Source organism: Oncorhynchus kisutch, linkage group LG5 (genome assembly GCF_002021735.2).
Source record: "Oncorhynchus kisutch isolate 150728-3 linkage group LG5, Okis_V2, whole genome shotgun sequence".
Lineage (NCBI taxonomy): Eukaryota > Metazoa > Chordata > Actinopteri > Salmoniformes > Salmonidae > Oncorhynchus > Oncorhynchus kisutch.
Genome location: NC_034178.2, coordinates 39852837 through 39876506, shown reverse-complemented (window position 1 = coordinate 39876506; position 23670 = coordinate 39852837). Strand labels below are relative to the sequence as shown.

At 41.5% G+C, this 23670-nt stretch overlaps 3 protein-coding genes across 7 annotated transcripts in view; 2 read left to right on the top strand and 1 right to left on the bottom strand.

Annotated features, from left to right (window-relative positions):
* Positions 1–4153: 4153 nt before the first annotated feature.
* Positions 4154–7278, top strand: spcs1 (signal peptidase complex subunit 1). Its single transcript, XM_020483264.2, has 4 exons — positions 4154–4285; positions 4898–4957; positions 6667–6753; positions 6993–7278. Exons 1-4 carry the CDS (start codon positions 4250–4252, stop codon positions 7116–7118), a joined length of 309 nt encoding a protein of 102 aa, XP_020338853.1. The 5' UTR covers positions 4154–4249; the 3' UTR covers positions 7119–7278.
* Positions 7279–7464: 186 nt separating this feature from the next.
* On the bottom strand, positions 7465–15864 carry LOC109891020 (serine/threonine-protein kinase Nek4). 4 transcript variants are annotated; one of them, XM_020483260.2, is made up of 16 exons: positions 14691–15020; positions 14077–14343; positions 13719–13916; positions 13467–13574; positions 12081–12235; positions 11807–11945; positions 10431–11000; positions 10247–10303; positions 9988–10128; positions 9728–9892; positions 8983–9049; positions 8722–8828; positions 8534–8622; positions 8190–8407; positions 7889–8022; positions 7465–7807 (listed from the first exon to the last, which is right to left on the bottom strand). In XM_020483260.2, exons 1-16 carry the CDS (start codon positions 14775–14777, stop codon positions 7709–7711), a joined length of 2601 nt encoding a protein of 866 aa, XP_020338849.1. In that variant the 5' UTR covers positions 14778–15020; the 3' UTR covers positions 7465–7708. The 4 variants fall into 4 exon arrangements, with proteins under 4 accessions (XP_020338849.1, XP_020338848.1, XP_020338851.1 ...); XM_020483259.2 differs by having other exon boundaries at positions 8534–8625; positions 14691–15018; XM_020483262.2 differs by lacking the exon at positions 14691–15020 and adding an exon at positions 15755–15864 and having other exon boundaries at positions 7469–7807; positions 8534–8625.
* The window catches only part of camk1b (calcium/calmodulin-dependent protein kinase Ib), a 76491-nt gene continuing 68267 nt past the window's right edge, over positions 15447–23670 (top strand). Inside the window, exon 1 of one of the 2 annotated variants that reach the window (XM_020483263.2) lies at positions 15447–15942. Coding sequence is in view for 1 of the 2 variants with exons in the window: in XM_031825035.1 (XP_031680895.1) it covers positions 21040–21050 (11 nt within the window). In the remaining variant the exon portion in view is untranslated. Of the gene's footprint in view, positions 15943–20960; positions 21051–23670 lie in introns of those variants that run through there. The other variant, XM_031825035.1, reaches the window with a different exon arrangement.

The following is a 23670-nucleotide window of genomic DNA, read 5'->3' as shown; positions in this document are numbered from 1 at the left end:
TTCAGTGACAGAAAAATCAAATATCAGAGACAGACCCTTTGCTGACATTGAGATAGGAAAACAAGGCACAGAGCTAAAGGAAAACAAGGCACAGAGCTAAAGTTCAAACTAGACACTGGTGTGCAAGTAAACATTATTCCTCTGAATAAGTACTGCAGCTTGACATCTGAGTGCGAGCTACAGCCCACCACGTGCAGACTGACTGGTTATGATGGTAAACAGCTCGCAGTAAAAGACACATGCACTTTCAAATGCAAATATAAGGGAAGTGACATGATGTTGGACTTTTACATCGTTGACACTCGAGCACTTGCAGTGCTAGGTCTTAAAGCATGTTTAGACATGGACCTCATCAAGCTAGTTTTATCAGTGACAGCACCAGTAGAGACAGAATATATAATGGAGGAGTTTGCTGATGTTTTTACAGGAATAGGATTGTTCCCAGGAGAATGTACCATTCACCTTGTCCCAGACGCAACCCCTGTGGTCTACCCACCGAGAATGATTCCCCTTGCTCTCCGTGCCCGTCTGAAGAAAGAGTTGGATTCCATGGAGCAATCTGACATAGTCACCAAGGTTACAGAACCGACAGATTGGGTAAACGTGTTAGTGGTGGTGGAGAAACCACGCACAGGCAAGCTTAGAGTATGTCTTGACCCAAGAGACTTGAACAAGGCTATCAAACCCCCCTTTTACCTTTTAACAAAGCTAAATGGCATCACACACAAGCTAGCAGGAGCAAGCTACTTCAGTGTCATGAAAGCCAGGGCAGGCTACTGGGCTATCAAGCTCACAGAAGAGTTATCTAAGCTTACAATGTTCAACACACCGTTTTGACGCTACAGGTCTTGTTGCCTGCCTTTTGGGATTGCCACAGTCCAAGACGAGTTTCAGTGAAAGATCGACGAAGTGTACGAAGGCCTCGACAGAGTTGTGTCAATTGTGGATGACATCCTTGTGTATGGTCGAACCAAGGAGGAACACGTCAGAAACCTCTGTGCGATGCTGCAAAGGTCCCGCGAGAGAGGAATTCGGCTCAACCCCGAGAAGAGCACAGTCGGCACTACAGAGGTCAGCTACTTCGGACATCTTCTCACAGCGAATGGAATCAAGCCAGATCCACAGAAGATCTCAGCCATAAAAGAAATGGATCCACCAAAGAACCCTGCAGAGCTGGAAACTGCTTGGCATGGTCAACTACTTAACCAAGTTCGCAACCTCTCCAATGCTAATGCACCTCTGCGTCAGCTGCTAAAGCAGTCCAGTGAGTTCCTCTGGGACAAGCAACACAACATTGCTTTCCAGAGACTGAAAGACTTGATCACGCGAGAATCAGGACCAATCCTTGCCTACTATGACCCCAACAAAGAGCTCAGACTCCAAGTGGATGCGTCGAAGTATGGACTAGGTGCAGTGCTACTGCAAGAAGGAAAGCCCATCGGCTACGCTTCCAAATCTTTCACAGACTGTGAAATCAACAACGCTCAAATCGAAAAGGAGCTGTACGCCATTCTGTTTGGATGTAAGCGTTTCCATCTTTACATATAGACGACAAGTCATTGTGGAATCCGACCACAAGCCCTGCGAGTCAATCATGAGGAAACCACTAGCCGCAGCCTCTCCAAGGCTACAGATCCTTCAACTACAAAAATACGACTTCACAATCACTCACCGTCCAGGCAAAGACATCCCTGTCGCAGACACACTCTCCAGGAAGTTTCTTACCTACAAGGACAGCAGCCTCAGACATTCAAGTGCACACTGTGTACAACAACTTATCAGTTAGTGACACAAAAGTTAAGGAGAGCCGAGCAGAAACAGAAAAGGACTCCTAACTCACACAGCTGAGGAAAGTCATACAGGATGGATGGCCTGAGGAGAGGAGAAAATCCCCTTCGAGTGTCTCAGAGTTCTGGAACCATCGTGATGAACTATCACATATCAACTGAATAATTTTCAAAGGAGAGAAAATCATAATTTTTGCCAGTTTCAGAGAAGTGATTTTGACAAAGATCCATGCTGGACACATGGGCATGGAAAAGTGCAAACAGAGAGCACTGGACGTTTTATTTTGGCCTAGAATGTGCAAACAAATAGAGGACATTGCTGGTAAAATCTCGCCTGTCTTGAACGACGCCCCTCAAACACCAAAGAGCTAATGTTACCTTACTGTAACCCAGACAGATCCCTGGCAGGTCATGGCAACCGATCTGTTCACCCAGAACAATGAGGACTACAACGTAACAGTGGACTACTACAGCAGATAATTCAAACTCGACAAGCTTCACAGCAACACATCTGAAGCTGTGATACACAAGCTGAAAGCAATCTTTGCCAGGAATGGCATTGTAGAGACTTTGATATCTGACAATGGCCCCTCTTACAAATCAAATGTGTTTGAATCCTTCACAAAAGCATAGGAGTTCACATGTCACCACAAGCCCACATTACCCTGAATGTAATGGCTTTGCTGAAAAATCTGTGCAGATTGCCAAATCACTCATGGACAAAGCAAAAGCAGACAAGAGAGACCTCTACCTCAGTCTCCTTGAATACCACAACACTCCAGTTGACAACTTAAAATCACCAGCCCAGCTGTTGATGAGCCGCAGTCTTCGCTCAATCCTTCCCAGCACCAACCAGCAGCTGCAACCTGAGATCGTCAGCTACAAGGAAATGCATGAAAAACGTGCACAGAGACATCAACAACAAAAGCGATACTACGACAGGTCAGCGAGACCACTGCCACCACTGAACGACGGAGAGTCAGTTACAATCCAGAAGCATTGCCACTGAAAGCTAGCAGTCGTCATACAGCCAGCTGACACTGAATGTTCATATCGCGTCCGCACTGCAGAAGGAGCAGTGTACAGCCGCAATCGTCATCACCTACTGAACACAAAAGAACAACACACTGATGAGATGAACTGTTCCCCTGAAAGAGAATGTGGCCTTTAACACACACACAGCACAACATACCCCATACTTACCTGCAACACCACAAGAACTGTTGACTGACACAGAAGCATGCTCAGCATCATATCACACAAGGTCAGGAAGAGAGGTCAAGCCCAGAGCTGTCCTAGACCTGTGAAATGTCAAAGGGTGTAGGCAGATCACTGCCCTAAAAGAGTTCCAGAATGTAAACTTGTTATTGAAAAGTTGACTTGAAGTGCTTTGGTTTTGTATTTGTTTGAAATGTTAAGATGTCATTGCTAAAGTGAAAGTTGAGTTTCTGAGAAACCTTTGTTCTAAAAGTAACAGTATGCTGAATCCTTGTTTCAGAGTCTTATGTTGATTCAGTTGGTACAGTATAAATGGTTACTTACCCTGAGAGCATGTATTCAATTGTACAAAGCGTGCAAAACAAGACAAGACCTGACAATAGCTGTGCAGCAACACTCCCCATCCAACCTGACAGAGCTTGAGATGATCTGCAGCGAAGAATGGAAGAAACTCCCCAAATACAGGTGATCCAAGCTTGTAGCATCATACCCAAGAAGACTCGAGTCTGTAATCGCTGCCAAATATGTTTTAACAAAGTACTGAGTAAAGGGTCTGAATACTTATGTAAATGTGATATTTCTGGTTTTGTATTTTTAATAAATATGCAAACATTTCTAAAATCCTGTTTTTGGTTCGTCATTATGGGGTATTGTGTGTGTAGATTGATGAGAAAAAAAAACAATTTAATCAATTTTACAATAAGGCTGTAAAGTAACAAAATGTGGAAAAAGTCAAGGGGTCTGAATACTTTCTGAATGCACTGTAGCTCTATTCTTGTGTATTTTATTTTATTCCTTATCTTAGTATTTTATTTTAAAACTCTGCATTGTTGGGAAGGGGTAGTAAGCAAGCATGTTAATGTAAAGTATTCACCAGTTGTACTCAGCGCCTGTGACAAATACAATTGGATTTAGATTTGAATGGTGTCACTTGATCGAATACTTTCCCCTTTCCTTTTACAGTCTATGGCTCAAAACAGCAATGGATCATGGTTAAATTGTGACTGACTGACTGATCTACAAACAACAATTAGTAATTATTTATCATGCAAGTTGATTTTTAGATCAGTCAATCGGCAGTCGCCTGCGGTCATGTTGATGCTCTCTAATACGGCCATTGGCTTGAATGCATCAACAGTCTTAGGTCCTTCGAAATACTACGTATGCTTTTTGAAACCGGAAGTCTAACCAGACAAATTGTATGCAGTTTTACTTTAAGCTGATTAGCTATCTGACGTAGAAAGATGTTGTCAATATTTAACTCCATTCCAACACACATGGTAAGAATTTGAACTATTACTGAATTCAAAGACTGTTGCAAATAGCTGCAAATTAAAAAAATAATGAGTCGATTAATCAAACGCTAGCTAACGTTTGCTACAATTTCAAGCAGTTGCAGTAAGCTAGCTAGAGAGCAATAACGTATAAACTAGTTCGAACCGAAATTCGATGCAAAAATAATATTGAACATTGTTAAGAGTATAATAATTAGCTAACTATTCATCCAACCATAAATCCATGTCATATTGTTGGAATCAAACATTGATCAATGTTTGGATGCTAGCCAGCTAGATGCCCATATGGCACATCATTGAACCGCAAGATAGATCCCATGTGTTATGCCCTAGAGTTCGAACCAAATGTATAAATTCATCCCCAATCACAAAGATCCCATTGTGCATGCCCTAGAGTTCGAACCAAATGTATAAATTCATCCCCAATCACAAAGCCTAGTAATACTACTCTTCAAGGCACCACTTTTGATGAACCTTCTTGATCTGTCTTGATTATTGATTGACACGTCAGATATTAGTTTTCCAGTTGTGATGTAACAATCTACCAGTCTTTCCTCAAAAATGATAAACTTTGCAAATGGCTTGGTGATGTTTTAGGATTATAAAGGACAAAAGCTGGCGGAGCAGATCTTCCAAGGAATCATACTTGCCTCAGCGGTGAGTGGCCTGACAAACATGCCTATTAAAATGTACTTTTCAGTGTGTTGTTTAACCCTAGCAGTTGATCATGACTCCCAGTTCCATTTGGTTAGGGTTCCCACATGGCCATATTTCCCAGCCTGGTCTCATAGACTAGACGTAACATAGTAAACGTAAATCCGAGACACTCATTAGTATGATATGTTACATTTGGTATGGTTACACAAGACAGATGGTTACTTATGGAAAAATAACATGAACATCTAGCAACCAAAAGGTTGAATCTCATCAGACAACTTTAGTATTTTAGCTAATTAGCTACTTTTCAACTATACTGAAGAAAAATAAACACAACAGTTAACGATTTTACAGAGTTACATTTCTTAAGGAAATCAGTCAATTTAAATAAATTAATAAGGCGCTAATCTATAGATTTCACATGACATGTAGGCCCACCCACTTAGGAACCAGGCCCAGCCAATCAGAATGAGTTTTTCCCCACGAAAGGGCTTTATTGCAGACAGAAATAGTTGTCATTTTCATCAGCTGTCCGGGTAGCTGGTCTCAAGACGATCCCGTAGGTAAAGAAGCCGGATGTGGAGGTCCTAGCCTGGCATGGTTACACAAGGTCTGTGGTTGTGAGGTCGATTGGACGTCTCTAAAACATAATGGTAAAGAAATTAACATAAAATTCTATGGCAACAGGTCGGGTGGACATTCCTGCCGTCAGAATACCAAGTGCATGCTTCCTCAACTTGAGGCATCTGTGGCGTTGTGTGACAAAACTGCACATTTTAGGATGGCCTTTTATTGTCCCCAGTACAAGGTGCACCTGTGTAATGATCATGCTGTTTAATCAGCTTCTCAATATGCTACACCTGTAAAGTGGATGGATTATCTTGGCAAAGGATTAAATGCTCACTAACAGGGATGTAAACAAAAACATTTGAGAGATGCTTTTTGTGCGTATGGAACATTTCTGGGATCTTTAATTTCAGCTCATGACACCGGCACTTTACATGTTACGTTAATATTTTTGTTTGGTTTTCTTACTACTTTTTAGCTAATTTCCAACTACTTAGCATGTTAGCTAACACTGTCCCTTTAACCTAACTCATAAACTTAACCTTAAAACCAACACCTAGCAAACGTTAGCCACCTAGCTAGAATTTGTAACAAGTTTTTACAAATTTGTAACATGGTACTTTTTGCAAATTCTTAACATAATATGAATTGTAATTCATAACATATCATATGGGTGATGGAGATCCACAAATTAATACACACCATATGAAATGTAACATAATTCTAAATTGGTTCTCAGATATACATACAGAATAATACGAAATGCTCTGAGACCAGGTTGCATTTCCATTCTAGTTTATCTAAGACAGAGTGAACTACCTGTACTAATTAGCCATCTGTCTCTGAACACCTGTTTGTAATGGAAGATGAACGTCACAAAAAAAATACTGTCGGCTGCAGCTGTGTTAAAACAGTGTAGAGTAAGTGTGTATCCTCCATTTTTTTAAATGATTTGATAGTAGAGGGATTTATGTTTCTAGAACCTAATTGACAATCGATTCACGTTTATATGTATTTGGCTGTTTTGGCTTCCAAAGCCAGTTAGTCTTTAAACAGAACATGTAATATCTTGGAATGGAAGGTGTAACATTAGGCTCCTTTAGTCCATTATTATTAGGCTAACCCCTTGCATTACCCTCCAGGTGATCGGATTTGCTTATGGCCTCATCATTGAACAGTTTGGGTGGACTGTGTACATAGTGTTAGGAGGTTTTGCTGTGTCTTGTTTGGTGAGTTAAGTTTCATTCCATTGTCCCTGAATATGTGTATTTGATGTTGTGCCAAGCAGAAAATGTTGCACCTGTGCAAAGAGTGCACCCACAGACCAACCTTGACTCAGGTTTATTCAAAATGTATACTCTGTAGTCATTACATTCTCATCTGCAATGTAAAACATTTTACGGGACTAACCCTCTTCTCCTCAACATCTCGCCCTTATCCCATGTCTCCTCGCCTCTCCCCTCCTCAGCTGACCCTGCCCCCCTGGCCCATGTACAGACAGAACCCCCTCTCCTGGCAGCCAGCCCTACCAGAGACTACAGGAGAAACCCTGCAAAAGCCTCAGGAGAATCTGAAGAAGAAGAAGCACAAGTAGATCATGAATGTTTGTACCAGTTTGCCCAAGACATGTTTTGTGACTGAAAATAACCGTATGTCTGTACAATAAATTCTTGTTTAAAGGAACCCTTTGTTACAGGGTATTATGCCAAACAGTGGTGGAATGTCAATGTACAATAAACAGATTTGCTACCGTGGATACTTTGTAGACTGCACGCATGTTATCATCCCAACTGTTTAATAATGTGGATATAAGAATCTATGTAAGGATAAATAAAGAACTTTATAAATCATTTAAAGTCAAACAAAGGGGATGGAAATATCTACAATACAGTACTTCTACATCCTGCAACTTATATACAATCAGGAAATTAAGAATTTACTATGTGTTTATAGGTACATTTATTATTGCACTAGTTTGCATTATAAATATTTCATTACAATCAATCTACCTGACAGGTAGAAAAACGGTAACAGAAGACTCATTGCATATTGTAACCTTTATGGAAAATTAGATTATGTATTTATATTTAAAGTGAGGTTTAAAAATAGTCTACATGAACTTATACATAGGATATGGAGATGCGATTGTCTATACAAAAGTATTGCATTGTTCATTAGCTGAACTTAACCCTTGAACGAAACATCCTCAAAGAACTTTAGCTGCCGCACCATCAGAGCATATGACTGGTACTTGTCCTCTCCCATCTGCTCCCGAAGACACCGCTGTGTGGAGAAAGAATAAAACTGAGATTACAGCCATGTCTAGCTGGAAGCACGATCATGGATGTAATTTTGAATCTTAACCTCTCGTTTGTCCTCGTCATCGTCCTCCATTATGTCCAGGACTCTGTCCAACAGCTTCACCCCCAGTCCCTTCACCACATCTGTTCTCAGGTGCTCAATGGCTCTGCGGACCTTCGCCGGTCCAGATGTGGTGCCTTTTAAGAGGAGAGTTCAATACAATTTTTGTTTTGAATCCACTTATTTCTTATGTAGAAATAAATTGATTTCTCAGTGATAAACCAGTCACCAGGGCAATATTGCATTGAAACATGCATTGAATCTGCTAAGGATGCTCAGGGAGACTGTTTTGGCTAAGACTGACCGTTGGGTAATTCACTGAAGTGGAACTCCTGCTCCTCTCTAGCTTTCCCATGCAGCACCAGTGTGTCCCTGTACTTCCTGTTCAACTTAAACTCAGCCAGTGGAGTAGAGCCAGATCTACCACCACCATCCAGCTCACTAACCACATCTCTGCCATCCATTCGCAATGTATGGGCCATCCTCTGAACCAGGTCCTGCAAATCACTGAATTCACTCTTTCTGCAATAAAAAAAAAAAATGCGTCAGATTTAAATGGTCACCAGCAACACTTAAAGGGCTTTGTGCTTCTATGGGTGGGGGGGGGGGTGGCACTGCTCTCAAAGAGCCAGAACAAGTTGTTTTTACCCCTCTTTGCAGTCCCTCTCAGAGTGATCAGTTGAGCTGGTGGAGGAGCTGTATTCATCGTCGTCAGACGGTCGCACCAGCAACCTGTCCTGCTAGAGAAGAATACACCACTGTCATAGACTGAAGCCAATTATACACCGATTAAACTTACTGGAACAGTAAGACAATGGAGATCAACCTATAGTTACCTTGTTTGTTTCCTTGCCCATGTCAGATACAGAGAGAGTGACAGTGGGGTTCTGGAACTCTGGCTGCTTATTATGTAACGAGGCAACCTCATTCGACGCCCTTCTTACTGTATTGACAACCGCAGGAAAGAAGAATACTACAGTGAGCAATACAAAGCATAGCTACCGCTTTATTGTTTAATATGACAAAATGGCCCTTGCCAATTCTGTCTGGTCCTATGGTCATATGATATATTGACAACACAGAGCAGAGGAGATAACCTGGTTGGCTTGGGTTCTCCTGGGACTGCCTCAGTCTTCTCCTCTCCCTGGCTGAAAGAGGACGCTCCTGGAAGCAGTAGAGATATTAAACTTTACCTGCCTATGTAATTACCATCTAAATACATGGGCATTAAACTTATTATAAAGTTGAAACAACTTTATTTCAACAAAAAGGAAATATAATTGACAATATACAATTAGCAGTATACACTGAGTATACCAAACATTAGGAACACCTTCATAATATTGAGTTGCACCACTCCCTTTTACCCTCAGAACAGCCTCAATTAGTCGGGAGCATGGACTCTACAAGGTGTTAAAAGCGTTCCATAATGATGCTGGCAGTTGTATCAAGTTGGCTGGATATCTTCTGGGTGGTGGACCATTCTTGATACACGGTGAAAACGTTTTTATTTTTGCAGTTCTTGAAACAAACAGGTGCGCCTGGAACCTACTACCATACCCCATTCAAAGGCACTTAAATATTTTGTCTTGCCCATTCACCCTCAATGGCACACATGCACAATCCATGCCTCAACGGTCTCAAGGCTTTAAATTTTTATTTATTTAACCTGTCTCCTCCCCTTCACCTACGCTGATTGAAGTGGGTTTAACAGGATCATAGCTTTCACCGGGTCAGTTTATGTGATGGAAAGAGGTGTCCTTAATGTTCTGTACACTCAGTGTATATTCCAAGACCTCAACACTATGTTTGAGCAGTAGCTGTTTAGTGCATTGACCTCACTTGTGTCAGTGGAATGTTGCTGTCCTTGGAGGAGTTAATGGTCGTGGAAGAGTTTGTTGTGGTAGCCCTCTTCTTCTCTGTGTTTGCCCTGCTCCTCTTCTTCTCCTCCACTACCATTGCATCAACAGGAGGAGGCGGTAGAGGTCTAGGACCTGTCACTTTACACTGGGAAAGAACAAGCAAAGGTTGAAGAGCCTTTAGGTTCCAAAGCACTTTGACAGCTCAAAGCCATGATAAAGTCCCCCAGTCACTGTCCTCACCTTGTCCGGATCACTCTGTATCCACCTCCTGTCCTTCTGCCTGCGTTGCCGGGAGACAAATGGCTCAGAGGAGGAAGGCGTACACAGAGGGAGCGTGTCCTGCTCTGGGTCTGGAGAGAGGTGCTCCATGTGACAGGGTTCCTACATACACAGATAAAACATAACTAGCATCAGTGACCTCTAAAGGATGTGCTATATGGAGTGTGGTAGCCTACAGAATAAACAAATTCCCACAATATGAGAACAAACTGGTTCTTACCAGTGTTATAACAGGAGGAAGGGTCTCTAAGAGCTTTTCTGTGGATTCCAAGCTCTCCTTTAAAGACAAGACAATAACACAGAGGCTTACAACTACTACAACTCTCATTCACAGAATTTACTAATGTATGTGCACTGTGTGTAGTACATGAGTATCATTCCCTATCCACAAGCCAGATACTTACTCTGACATCTGCAGGATGTTTTTGTGTGGGATCCTCCTTCAGAAGATTCATGGTGTCATCTTTGTTATCAATATTTACTTCAAAAGTCTGTCCAGTGGATTCCACTTTGAATTCCCCTGCAGACCTTGATTCAGGCAAGCTGGTGGAAACATTCAGACTTACGGTCTGTTCAGGCGCAGGGCTCTCAATGACCACATCTTTGAGTAGCTCCGTTGTGTCATCCTTATCGTCCATGTTCTCAGTTTTCTCTACAGAGGTTCTGACTCCGTCTCTGTGATTCAAAGCACACTGCATTAGAGGTCCATTGGAGGTCCTCCTCTCCTCTACCCTGCTACTGACACCTGATAGCACCCTGCAAGGGGGGGGGCGAGGGTGGGAGGGATCCCCTCTCTGGGCCCTTCTCTCCTCTTCCTGTGGCTGGATATCAATGTCAATGTTACTGATGGTTGCTAAGGATGCACCAGTGGTGTTGAGAATTTCTGATGCAGGGAATTTGGGTGTTAGATATGTCTTGGGTGGGGCGTCTTTTATGATTCCATTGTATCCATTACGCCTTTGTGAGTTCATCTCCTATGAATGAGAACAGAAATAGAACAAACACACCACAATGAAAACAATTAAGACACTTGTGCAACTTGATGAGCATATTTTTTACTTTATGGCCTGTATATCTCTCACCGTCTCTCTCTCTCAAACAAAAATATAACCACAACATACAACAATTTTAATGAGTTACAGTTCATATAAGGAAATCAGTAAATTGAAATAAATTCATTAGGCCCTAATCGATGGATTTCACATGACTGGGCAGGGGTGCATCCATGGGTGGGCCTAAGAGGGCATAGGCCCATCCACTGGGGAGCCAGGCCCAGCCAATCAGAAAGAGTATTTCCCCACAAAATGGCTTTATTACAGACAGAAATATTCCTCAGTTTCATCAGCTGTCTGTGTTGCTAGTCTCAGTCAATCCTGCAGGTGAAGAAGCTGGATGTGGAGGTCCTGGGCTGCCGTGGTCTGCGGTTGTGAGGCCGGTTGGACATACTACAAAATTCTCTAAAACAACATTGGAGGCGGCTTATGGTAGAGAAATTAACATTAAATTCTCTGGCAACAGCTCTGGTGGACATTCCTGCAGTCAGCATGACAATTGCACGCTCCCTCAAAACTTGAGACATCTGTGGCATTGTGTTGTGTGACAAAACTGCACATTTTAGAGTGGCTTTTTGTCCACAGCACAAGGTGCACCTGTGTAATGATAACTGTCTAATCAACTTCTTGATATGCCACACTGTGCATATATATATATATATATATATATATATATATTTGTTTTCCCAGAGTATTTTAGTGGTGTTCTGTTAGCTGTTCACTCTCACCCTTTTCCCTTTGGTGTTTAGGTCTGGCTGGGGACATTGAGGGGGGGGCTCAGGCCTGGGCTTAGACGAAACCATAGACGCTGCACTGGGTCTGCTGCTACTACCACCAACAGCTTTCTTTATGGACTTGGCAGTTTTCCTAGAGTGATTTGAACAAACAAGATATCCAAGATGACATCAATCCTACACATTTACTAAATATTTGTTCAACATACAAAGAAGTGAGAGAGAAAGAAAGCGTTAGCCAGGTACTAAAACAAATGAAGCCACCTACTCTTTGGTGGCCTCTAAAAACATTGCGATTTGTCGTTTGATGTAGGGCTGACGTAGGATATGTTTGACATCAGGTCTGTCCTCTGGGCTCTTACACAGCATGCTCTTTATCAGCTCTCCCAGCTGAGGGTCGTACTTACTCGGCATCTGAGGCAACTGGATGACAGGAAAATAGTATGAATCTAGTAGCAAACAAATAATCTCATCATGACCAATGTTCCCTCTAATTATTTTCAGCACTGAGCAAATTTCAGGTCTGCTGAACGCAAACTTTTAACATTTTGAAAATTGTGTGCAACTTCTGTTGCGCTTTTACTGTGAACACTGAGTCTGTATCAGCTTTAAGTTACAGTTATAACAGTGGCCACGTAAGATACTGTGGCTATTTGATCATAATGTAGGACTATCAGAGTGGCCCACCATAAAAAAACTGGAGAAAATGCATTACATAACATTTTAACATAGCTGTTCTACCATTCAGCCTACAGTAGCAGCCAATGTGTGGTGTGGAATGTAGGCCTACATTGAACAAGATATGAACTGGTTTATCCACTTGTCCTCCAGACAAGGAGGCGACTGAAAATGTGTTGTTTGATGCAAGAAACCACTTTACAACAAAAAAAAAAATATATATTATTCCCATACCTTTATTACAGAGAATCAGACAAATTATGCTACCCTCTGCCTATTGGCTACTTAGCTTATTCAAGACTGTCTCAAAATACAACACTACCCCTTTAACACAAAAAAGGCTATTTACTTGAGTCACTTTTCAAAGATGGCTAGAAGTGTACACATTTTGTGCTCTTGTAGAAAGCAACCACTCCCCCATTGAGGACTAGAAATGTGCTATATCTGGGATAATAACTCACTTACTAGCAAAGCATAAGCACATGCAGAGCACATGCAGCTCTCACTGATCTCAAAACAAGCGCAACTACTCGTGACCACTCATGCTGTAAACACAATCCAGTTCAAGGTGAATGGCACAGATCCATATATGGCAATGATCTATTTGCATATAGGTCTACTGCAGCTCTGACTGGTTATGCTGAATTGGTCTGTGTAGAGTATGGGCCTGAGTCCTGCCTGTCAATGCAATAGAATCCTACTCCAATGCATTCTACCAACAAGAAAGTCTCTTGCATAAATAATTTTGTTTCGGTATGTTGCATTGAAAGTGGCTAATATTGCGTTGATTAGATCACAATTCCCACAGTAGAGGGAAGCGTTGATAGTGTTAACCAAAGGGGGGAACTAGAAAGTTCAATCTTGTGTTTCCCTGCGCAGGCTGATATTTCTTTAGCATGGCATTCCCGGGGAGCGCACAACTTAGAGGGAACGCTGATCATGACTACTCATTTGGGAAAAGACGTAAGGGACTGACCTTTCCCTCTACAATGCAGTACACCAGTGAGTTCATGTCCTTGGCATTGAAGGCATGTTTCAGGGTGGACATCTCATACACACAGCAGCCCAGTGCCCACACGTCAGACTGGGGAGAAAAGGAGGCTTGAAGTTGGCAAATAAAAGGGCCTAGTGCACACAACAGCAATCTCCTCAGATTGTGTCTGGCTCAATAGAACTGCTGCTCTAAACAGTGATGATCTCAAGTATTGATCTACTAAGTATACCGTACCTTGTGGTTGTAGGGTTTGTTGGAGAACAGCTCCGGGCTCATATAGTATGGTGTTCCTATGAGGGTGCTGGCCATGTCATTCTGATTCTCCAGAACACGAGCGATGCCAAGGTCCCCCACTTTGATGATGTTAGTCTTGGTCAGAAAGATATTCTGGGTCTTCAGGTCCCGGTGCAAGATACACTTCTCATGTAGATACTACAAATCAACAGAGAAAAAAGTCAGATGTTGTCACTAACTCTCCTGTACATAAGCCTCAGCCTCTGCCAAAACGAATGGAAAGAGGCAGAGTAGATGTTGAAGCATATCAATCAATTGTTATACAATCTCAGCTATGATTTGATGCACTTCAATGTACCTGAAGGGCCATAGCTATCTGGACGAACCACTCCACCACCTGCCTTTCAGGTAGGAGTTCCCCCTTCTGTTGCTTGAGTCTATGGTAGAGGTCGCCTCCCTCGCAGAAGCCCATGACGATGTAGAGCTGGCAGTCTTCTCCTTCCCACGACTCCCTGTATGTCACGATGTTTGGGTGTCGTAGTTGCGAGAGAAGCTGAGCCTCTTGTTCCGCGGCTCGCCGCTCACGTTTCGAGGACGTGGTCAAGTTCAACTTCTTTATGACATACTAAGGAAAACAGGAGAAACGAGTTCGACTTCGCGTAACATATTTCACTCTGCAAACGTTCTGTCTAGAAGCATGTGGCCAACGTTCTGTCTAGACCGTTGTCACAAATGCGTCTAGACAGAATGTTCACAACATTTGCCGCAGTTCTTTATTTCTAAATGGTAAACGTATCTACCTTATTTGTAGATCCCATCGGCAGTAATATGAACGTTGGTTAGCTTGCTAGTTGCTAACTTGTTGTGATATCGAGGATTCAGGGAAGGGAATAACTTACATGTGTCCGAGTCAAACAAACCTATTATAACGTTTTTCAAACCATGTTTTGAAGTGGATTGTTGTATTCTTACCTGCTTACGGTCGGTTTTGTGTTTCACCAGATTCACCTCTCCATAACTCCCCTTTCCAACAACTCTGATAAACATGTAATTATTCATGACTTCAAATCGTACAGTCTAACTGTTACCCCAAATTCAAAGGGTATAATCTAGTTAACTAATTGAAGACACGGCTGTGAATATCTCCCATTTTCTGCACACTATAAATTCAGATTTCGAACTTATTTAGCGCAGGGTAATATACCTACAAGACGCTTTTTAAAACACAGGAAATCATCACTGGCTTTTTCGTCACTAGGCAACAGGCACATGAAAGTTGACGTTGGTTAGAGGGGTGTACGAACCCGTAACGCCCCCATTTATCCCATAGCCCCATCTAGGGTAGAAAAAGAGCATGAGCTGTTTGTTATAAATGTTGTTGCAGTTGTTGTATGGTGTTCCCCGGACATTGCATTTTTTATTGTCTGTCTGCCTTTCACACATCACGGATTATCGATTATTATCGATTATCATCGATTTCCAGAAAATGTTTAATTTCAAATAGTGTTGTTTATAATCATCCCAACCTGTATTCAATAGCCTACATTTAGTCCCTATAATGTAATTGACGGATGCATGCATGAATGAATGGGGATTTGACAGAGGGATGGAAAATATTGAGTAATTGATAGCTAAGGTAACTCCACTAGAGGGCAGATGATACTAACAAAGTTGGTAGTGCAAGGAGTTTGTTTGATTGAATTCTAATTCATGTTGCTTATTCCTCTCACACTGTCCTTGACAGTGTGTAAGTCTATAGTGGCAATAATGAGAGAGCATATTGAATACAATTCCAGAGGGAATGAAGTAGCCTACTTGTGTATGACTTGTCATCATTGTAACACAATTATTTGTTGGATGTTTTTAGTAGGCTTTACTTTGATGTTTTTATTGTTTATCTCGATAGCCTATTACTAACACTTTGACCAAACGATTAGGCTGGGACAATTTACCCTGTCCGTAGGCCTTGGATAGAGAAGACACCTACCTTAAGCAGAATGTTAAAAAACAAAACAATAATGAAGCAGCATGCTTACCTTTGTGCCAAAAACAGGTTATTCATTGATGTTGGAGCCCCTTGTGTTTGCCACTCCCTCCGCCCATTGCCCTGACGTCATGAGAGTGCTGTTGGAGGTGTCGAATCCAGTTTTTCCGCGAGCGACGCGAGTCCAACATTGGTGAAACAGTAAGAAAGGAACAACCTTTGAAATCGTACAAATCACAGGTAAGAATCTCTGTTATGTTGATTAGAACATTGTGTGGACATTATTATAATGACTGGCATAATTCAAATGTATAATTCAGATGTAGTCGCTATATGGAAAAATGCCCTGAATGCGAGAATAGTTTACGTTTCTGGTCTGCCTGATTGACAATAAAACACCTAGTTGAAATGTTAAACCATAGCCTAAATAGTTTATTGCTTTTATAACTATAGTTTCGTACTAGTTTAAATGAATCATGTATTGAAAGTAATTGTTTCGCAGCTGGTTGACCTCTCAGACTGAAACAAGCTACGAGACAGACAGTGCCCCATCATGTGGAACGTTCATTCATATTAATATTCATGCTAGTGTTTAACATTAGTATTTACATAGCCCAGATACTAAAGAGTTGCGGGCATATTGGTTTATGGTACTAAGCATATTTTTCAGTAGAGATCAGAGGCCACTGATGGAATGTGTGCAAACCAATAGAAAGAGTATAAACTGATAGTAGTGTTTAATTTTCCAACAAAGTTATCATTGACATTTTAGAGTGTAGGTCCTCATAAAGGTGTTATAACTTATTGTAACCATTTTCCCATTTTAGTGTCTTACTAATCTAGAATGCTTGAGGTATTTTTGTCTTCTGCTTGCATTCTCTTTCTCTCCTTCGAGCGCTCATAATTTTTTATACAGTCTATTACACACACACACACACGACACACACATACATCCTCTCTCACGTTCCATGAGCCAGCTCGGAAGGAGAACGCGGCTTATCAATTAAAAAGCTCATTTAGAAAGGGATTTGCTTAGTGTCATAGACTCTGGTGTCCCTGATGAGCTTGTGGTTCAGATCAAGATGTTATCATGACAAGGAGAATGTTATATTTGTGAGTGGACCGTGAGATGTTACTGTAACACAGAGACACTGTGATGTTGCAGCTCTCAATGTGGAGGTATCAGTTAGGCTAGCCTACATGCTCTTGACCTTTTGTCATAGGGTGTAAACCGTTTTTTTTTTTTTGGGGGGGGGGGCATGGTATTTTTTCTATTACAGAATATTGGATGACTGTCATTCATATTCCATTCACCCAGCTCAATGTGAAATGAATAGGTTTAGGCTACTACATGATACTAACATTTTACCTATACCCATCATGAGGTTGCTACAACCTAGCCTAAAATAAAATAAGCATTTTATTAATCAAGGAAAAAGCCAGTGACACATTCAATACCGCCATCTATCTGATTTAGGGTGTAATCAGTCGTCCAAACAGTTGCAAACGAGAGTTTCTTTTGGACAAATTAAGGTATGCTTATCCCCGTTTCGTTTGCTTCCATGTAAGAAAAGTTTTTCAACAGAATAGGTCGGAATGAATACACCCCTGATCACCCACACACACAGTTCACTTTCATAGCAGCCACATACAAACATCATGATTACTTTGTTTGTTGTATAATTCCTTCTCACATCTACGTGCTCTCCTCCTCTCACATTTTCCCTTCGCTTGTGGACTTCAGTGCTGCAAGCGGACGTGATTGGGAGTCCCATAGGGCAGCATACAACTAGGCCCATTGTTGTCTGGGTTAGGGTTTGGCCCGGGGTAGGCCGTCATTGTAAATACACATTTGTTGTTAACCGACTTGCCTAGTTAAATATAAGTTAAATTTAAAAAAGAACAGCTGTCTGTGACCAGGCTAAAAAACATTCTAAGCAAAACCTTCATACCATAACTTCTAACCGGTACTCACAGCCTACACCATTGTCACCATATTAGCTAATATCAACATAGCTACTAGATCTAAATGCATTAGTAAACCTGCTACAATTATGCAGTACAGTGTACAGCAAGCAGTTTAGTAGTTACACTGGAATTCCCTGGTGGCAATAAATTAATACAACTAAATCTTACCTTGACTTGGAAGAGTTCCAGCTAGCTAACAATCCCTTTCTGTTTGAGCCGGGTGTTTGAGTAGGATTAACTAGCTAGCTGCATTCACAAGCTAAGTAAGTGAAAGTGAAAGTGAAAAAAACAAAAACTAAATATAATGAAGTCTCTATCTCTCTCTTGCTTCTCGTAAATTTTTTAATAAATCATTTGTTAAAAACTGTTCAACTATTGTCTTTCTCTCTCTTTGAGTCAACTACTCTCCACATTTTATGCAATGCTAGCTAGCTGTAGGTTATTCTTTCAGTGATTCTCTGATCATTTGATTGGGTGGACAATATGTCAGTTTATGCCGCAAGAGCTCTGAAAGATTGGAGGACATCCTCCGGAAGCCGTCAAAAATACTTTGTCAGTCTATGGAAGGGGGTGAGAACCATTAGCCTCCTAGGTTTTGTAGCCTCAACAGCACACTCTGGGGTAGCACCATTGTTTAGCCGTAGGACAGCGAGTTTCTGTCTTCCTCTGGCTACACCATGGTGCGACCCCAGAGTGTGCTGTTGAGGCTACTATTGACCTTCATTGCAAAACAGTGTGTTTTAATCCATTATTTGGTGACATTAATATATTTAGTATAGTTTTATCTAAACAGGATAAACTATTTTTGATTTTTTATGAAATTCACTGAGGAGGATGGTCCCCCCCCTTCCTCCTCTGAGGAGCCCCCACTGGGTGTAAAGTTATATCAATAGACCAAACATATGAAGGTGTTTTCACTAAAGTGGATAAAAGCGACTGGGGATACACCATGGATTTTCTCAAGGCTTGTCTGGTGTTGCTATGTTAGGCTAGATTGATTGTGAAAACGTATAGCATGTTTATTGCCGTAAAAAAATTGAAGGATTTTTATAATTTACCATGTTTTTCACCAGATTTGCTTTATTTTTGTTACTTTGTGTAACCTCAATTGCCAATGTTCCTCTGCGCACCTCTGTCCCTATTCTCTGTTGGGTGCCAATATCATGTGACCTCTGCTCTGATTGGTCCACGGATTCACACACACACACACACACACACACACACACACACACACACACACACACACACACACACACACACACACACACACACACACACACACACACACACACACACACAGCTGGGTGGTGGAGCTGGTCTGTGCCTAATGTCCTTTGGCATTCTGATCCACTAGTGAGCCTTTATTGATATGACAACTAAACACACATCATTTATGGAAAGTGTGTAATCAGGAAAGGATCAGTAGTGGAGTGATGACTTTATACAATAAAGAGCAATAAGCTGGAAAATCTTTAAACACAGATTGTACTCAGTGATGAGGTTCAGATAAATTAGTTTGCATTGCATGTTACTGAAGGCTTATTAAGCAAGAGAGCTTATGAGTGCGCTGAAGATGAGCCAATGGGTGATGAGCCAATGGGCCTTTCTACTTTGTGTGTGTGTGTGTGTGTGTGTGAGGTCGACCGATAATGATTTTTCAACGCCGATACCGATACCGATTATTGGAGGACCAAAAAAAAAGCCGATGCCGATTAATCGGCGATTATTTTTATTTTATTTTTTTATAATAATGACAATTACAACATAACTGAATGAACACTTACTTTAACTTAATATAATACACCAATAAAATCAATTTAGCCTTAAATAAATAATGAAACATGTTCAATTTGGTTTAAATAATGCAAAAACAAAGTATTGGAGAAGAAAGTAAAAGTGCAATATGTGCCATGTAAGAAAGCTAATGTTTAAGTTCCTTGCTCAGAACATGAGAACATATGAAAGCTGGTGGTTCCTTTTAACATGAGTCTTCAATATTCCCAGGTAAGAAGTGTTAGGTTGTCGTTATTATAGGAATTATAGGACTATTTCTCTCTATACCATTTGTATTTCATATACCTTTGACTATTGGATGTTCTTATAGGCACTTTAGTATTGCCAGTGTAACAGTATAGCTTCCGTCCCTCTCCTCGCCCCTACCTGGGCTCGAACCAGGAACACAACGACAACAGCCACCATCGAAGCAGCGTTACCCACTACTCAAAGTCTCAGAGCGAGTGACGTTTGAAACACTATTAGCCCGCACCCCGCTAACTAGCTGGCCATTTCACATCACATCGTTATACCTAACACACAGAAATGCGAGTCAATATGGTAGAATCCGGAGACTATCATCTCGAAAACAAGATGTTTATTCTTTCAGTGAAATACGGAACCGTTCCGTATTTTATCTAATGGGTGGCATCCATTAGTCTAAATATTCCTGTTACATTGCACAACCTTCAATGTTATGTCATAATTACGTAAAATTCTGGCAAATTAGTTTGCAATGAGCCAGGCGGCCCAAACTGTTGCATATACTCTGACTCTGCGTGCAATGAACGCAAGAGAAGGGACACAATTTCACTTGGTTAATATTGCCTGCTAACCTGGATTTCTTTTAGCTAAATATGCAGGTCTAAAAATATATACTTCTGTGTATTGATTTTAAGAAAGGCATTGGTGTTAATGGTTAGGTACACGTTGGAGCAACAACCGTCCTTTTTTGCGAATGCGCACTGCATCGATTATATGCAACGCAGGACACGCTAGATAAACTAGTAATATCATCAACCATGTGTAGTTATAACTAGTGATTATGATTGATTAAGTTTAATGCTAGCTAGCAACTTACCTTGGCTTCTTACTGCATTCGTGTAACAGGCAGGCTCTTCGTGAGGCAGGTGGTTAGAGCATTGGACTAGTTAACCGTAAGGTTGCAAGATTGAATCCCTGAGCTGACAAGGTACAAATCTGTCGTTCTGCCCCTGAACAAGGCAGTTAACCCACCGTACCTAGGCCGTCATTGAAAATAAGAATGTGTTCTTAACTGACTTGCCTAGTTAAATTAAGATTAAATAAAGGTGTAAAAAAGAAATAAATCCTAAATGACCGATTTCCGATTGTTATGAAAACTTGAAATCTGCCCTAATTAATCGGCCATTCCGATTAATCGGTCAACCTCTAGTGTGTGTGTTTGTGTGTGTGTGTGTGTGTGTGTAGTTTGAGTACATCTAAAATGGCACTCCTTATCTCTTTTGCTACAAGCCTGTGAGGTCACAGGTTTCAGATAGTCCCAGTTTGTCAATCCCCCTCATACATTACAGCACTTCTCTGTATGTGTGTGTTTCTTCTGTCCACTGCGCGGCAATGGGAAACCAGTGAGTACAGCGTTTCTCTCAATAAGCTTAACAACGGTGAATGCTGCATGTCAACTAGCTCTTAGGAATGAGGTTATGGTTATATATTTATATCCATAAAGCCTGCTCGATCCTGTGACCTCCCGGATATGTCGCTGGGACTCTTGAAATTTCCTGATAAACGCAAACGATCTAATCAAACAGAAAAGCTTGTTCCTCTCTCTACCTGCATGTGCTCTCCTTCAACTTCCCTCTATTACTGGGCTCCTATCTGCTCCTGTCGCCTCCTATGCAAGTCTCAAGCCCTACTTTTTTGATAGAAAAGAATTCTTGCTTGTTTTAAGATACACTATATATACAAAAGTATGTTGACACCCCTTCAAATTAGTGGATTCAGCTATTTCAGCCACACCCGTTGCTGATAAGTCTATAAAATTGAGCACCCAGCCTTGTAATCTCCATAGACAAATATTGTCAGTATAATAGCCTTACTGAAGAGCTCAGTAACTTTCAACGTGGCTGTCATAGGATGCCGCCTTTCCAAAAAGTCAGTTTGTCAAATTTCTGCCCTGCTTGAGCTGCCCCAGAGCAACGACGGCTCAGACGCGAAGTGTTAGGCAACACAAGCTCACAGAATGGGACCACCGAGTGCTTAAGCGCGTAGCGCATAAAAATCGTCTGTCCTCGGTTGCTACATTCACTACCAAGTTTCAAACTGCCTCTGGAAGCAATGTCAGCACAATAACTGTTCGTCGAGAGCTTCATGAAATGGGGTTCCATAGCCGAGCAGCTGCACACAAGTCTAAGATCACCATGCACAATGGCAAGCGTCGGCTGGATTGGTGTAAAGCTCATAGCCAGTGGAAACGCATTCTGAATCATGCTTCACCATCTGGCAGTCCGACGGACAAATCTGGGTTTGGCAGATTCCAGGAGAAAGCTACCTGCACGAATGCATAGTGCCAACTGTAAAGTTTGGTGGAGGAGGACTAATGACCTGGGGCTGTTTTTATGGTTTGTGCTAGGCCCCTTAGTTCCAGTGAAGGGAAATCTTAACGCTACAGCATATAATGCCATTCTAGACGATTCTGTGCTTCCAACAGTTTGGGGATGGCCCTTTGGGGCGGCAGGTAGCCTAGCGTTGGGCCAGTAACCGAAAGGTTGCTAGATCGAATCCCAGAGCTGACAAGGTAAAAATCTGTCGTTCTGCCCCTGAACAAGGCAGTTAACCCACTGTTCCTAGGCCGTCATTGTAAATAAGAATTTGTTCTTAACTGACTTGCCTAGTTAAATAAAGGTAAAAAAAAAAAACTGTTTCAGCATGAAAACGCTGCTGTGCACAAACCGAGGTCCATACAGAAATCGTTTGTTGAGATCGTTGTGGAAGAAGTTGACTGAGCCCTGACCTCAACCCCATCGAACACCTTTGGGATGAATTGGAACGTTGACTGCAAAGCCAGTGCCCGACCTGTGGATGAATGGAAGCAAGTCCCGCAGCAATGTTCCAACATCTAGTGGAAAGACTTCCCAGAAGAGTGGTGGCTGTTCAAGCAGAAAAGTGGGGATCATATTTATGCCCATGATTTTGGAATGAGATGTTCGACGAGCTGGTGTCCGCATACGTTTGGTCATGTAGTGTACTTACTTGTTTGGAACCTTTGGCCATTTGTCCCTTTTTTGAGAGCTCAACGTCAGCTTTGTGAGTCTGAGATTCAATGGGTTGAAATGTACATATTCTGGGTCTTGGTAAAATCTACAATTGTCTGTGTTAATTTGCTTGAGCAATTTGGAGCAATGCATATATACTGCATATACTGCATATGTACAGTGGGGCAAAAAAGTATTTAGTCAGCCACCAATTGTGCAAGTTCTCCCACTTAAAAAGATGACAGAGGCCTGTAATTTTCATCATAGGTACACTTCAACTATGACAGACAAAATGAGAGAAACAAAATCCAGAAAATCACATTGTAGGATTTTTAATGAATTTATTTGCAAATTATGGTGGAAAATAAGTATTGTATACTTGTATACTGTATTATATACAGTGCATTCGGAAAGTATTCAGACCCTTGACTTTTCCCACATTTTGTTACGTTACAGCTTTATTCTAAAATTGATTAAATAATTTTTTACCCTCATCATTCTACACACAATACCCCATAATGACAAAGCAAAAACAGGTGTTTAGAAATGTTTGCAATCCAAAAACTGGTATCACATTTACATAAGTATTCAGACCTTTTACTCGTAACTCTTGGCATTCAGGCCAAAGAGTTCAATCTCTGTTTCATCAGATCAGAGAATCTTGTGTCTCATGTTCTGTGACTCTTTAGGCTCCTTTTGGCAAACTCCAAGCGAGCTGTCATGTGCCTTTTTACTGAGGAATGGCTTCCGTCTGGCCACTCTACCATAAATGCATGATTGGTGGTGTGCTGCAGAGATGGTTGTCCTTCTGGAAGGAACTCTGGAGCTCTCTTAGAGTGACCATTAGATTCTTGGTCACCTCCCTGACAAAGGCCCTTCTCCCCAAATTGCTCAGTTTGGTCGGGCAGGCAGTTCTAGGAAGAGTCTTGGTGGTTCTAAACTTCATCCATTTAAGAATGATGGCGGCCACTTGGTTTTTGGGGAACTTCAATGC

Bases quoted from the DNA above. Each gene is read 5' to 3' on its own strand.
- spcs1 (XM_020483264.2), top strand. From the start codon at position 4,250: ATGTTGTCAATATTTAACTCCATTCCAACACACATG. The intron at 4,286-4,897 runs GTAAGAATTTGA...GTGATGTTTTAG, and splicing joins ACTCCATTCCAACACACATG to GATTATAAAGGACAAAAGCT. The intron at 4,958-6,666 runs GTGAGTGGCCTG...ATTACCCTCCAG, and splicing joins GAATCATACTTGCCTCAGCG to GTGATCGGATTTGCTTATGG.
- LOC109891020 (XM_020483259.2), bottom strand. From the start codon at position 14,777: ATGAATAATTACATGTTTATCAGAGTTGTTGGAAAGGGGAGTTATGGA. The intron at 13,575-13,718 runs GTACGGTATACT...TTTTCTCCCCAG, and splicing joins ACAAACCCTACAACCACAAG to TCTGACGTGTGGGCACTGGG. The intron at 8,626-8,721 runs GTAACTATAGGT...ATTCTTCTCTAG, and splicing joins TGGGCAAGGAAACAAACAAG to CAGGACAGGTTGCTGGTGCG.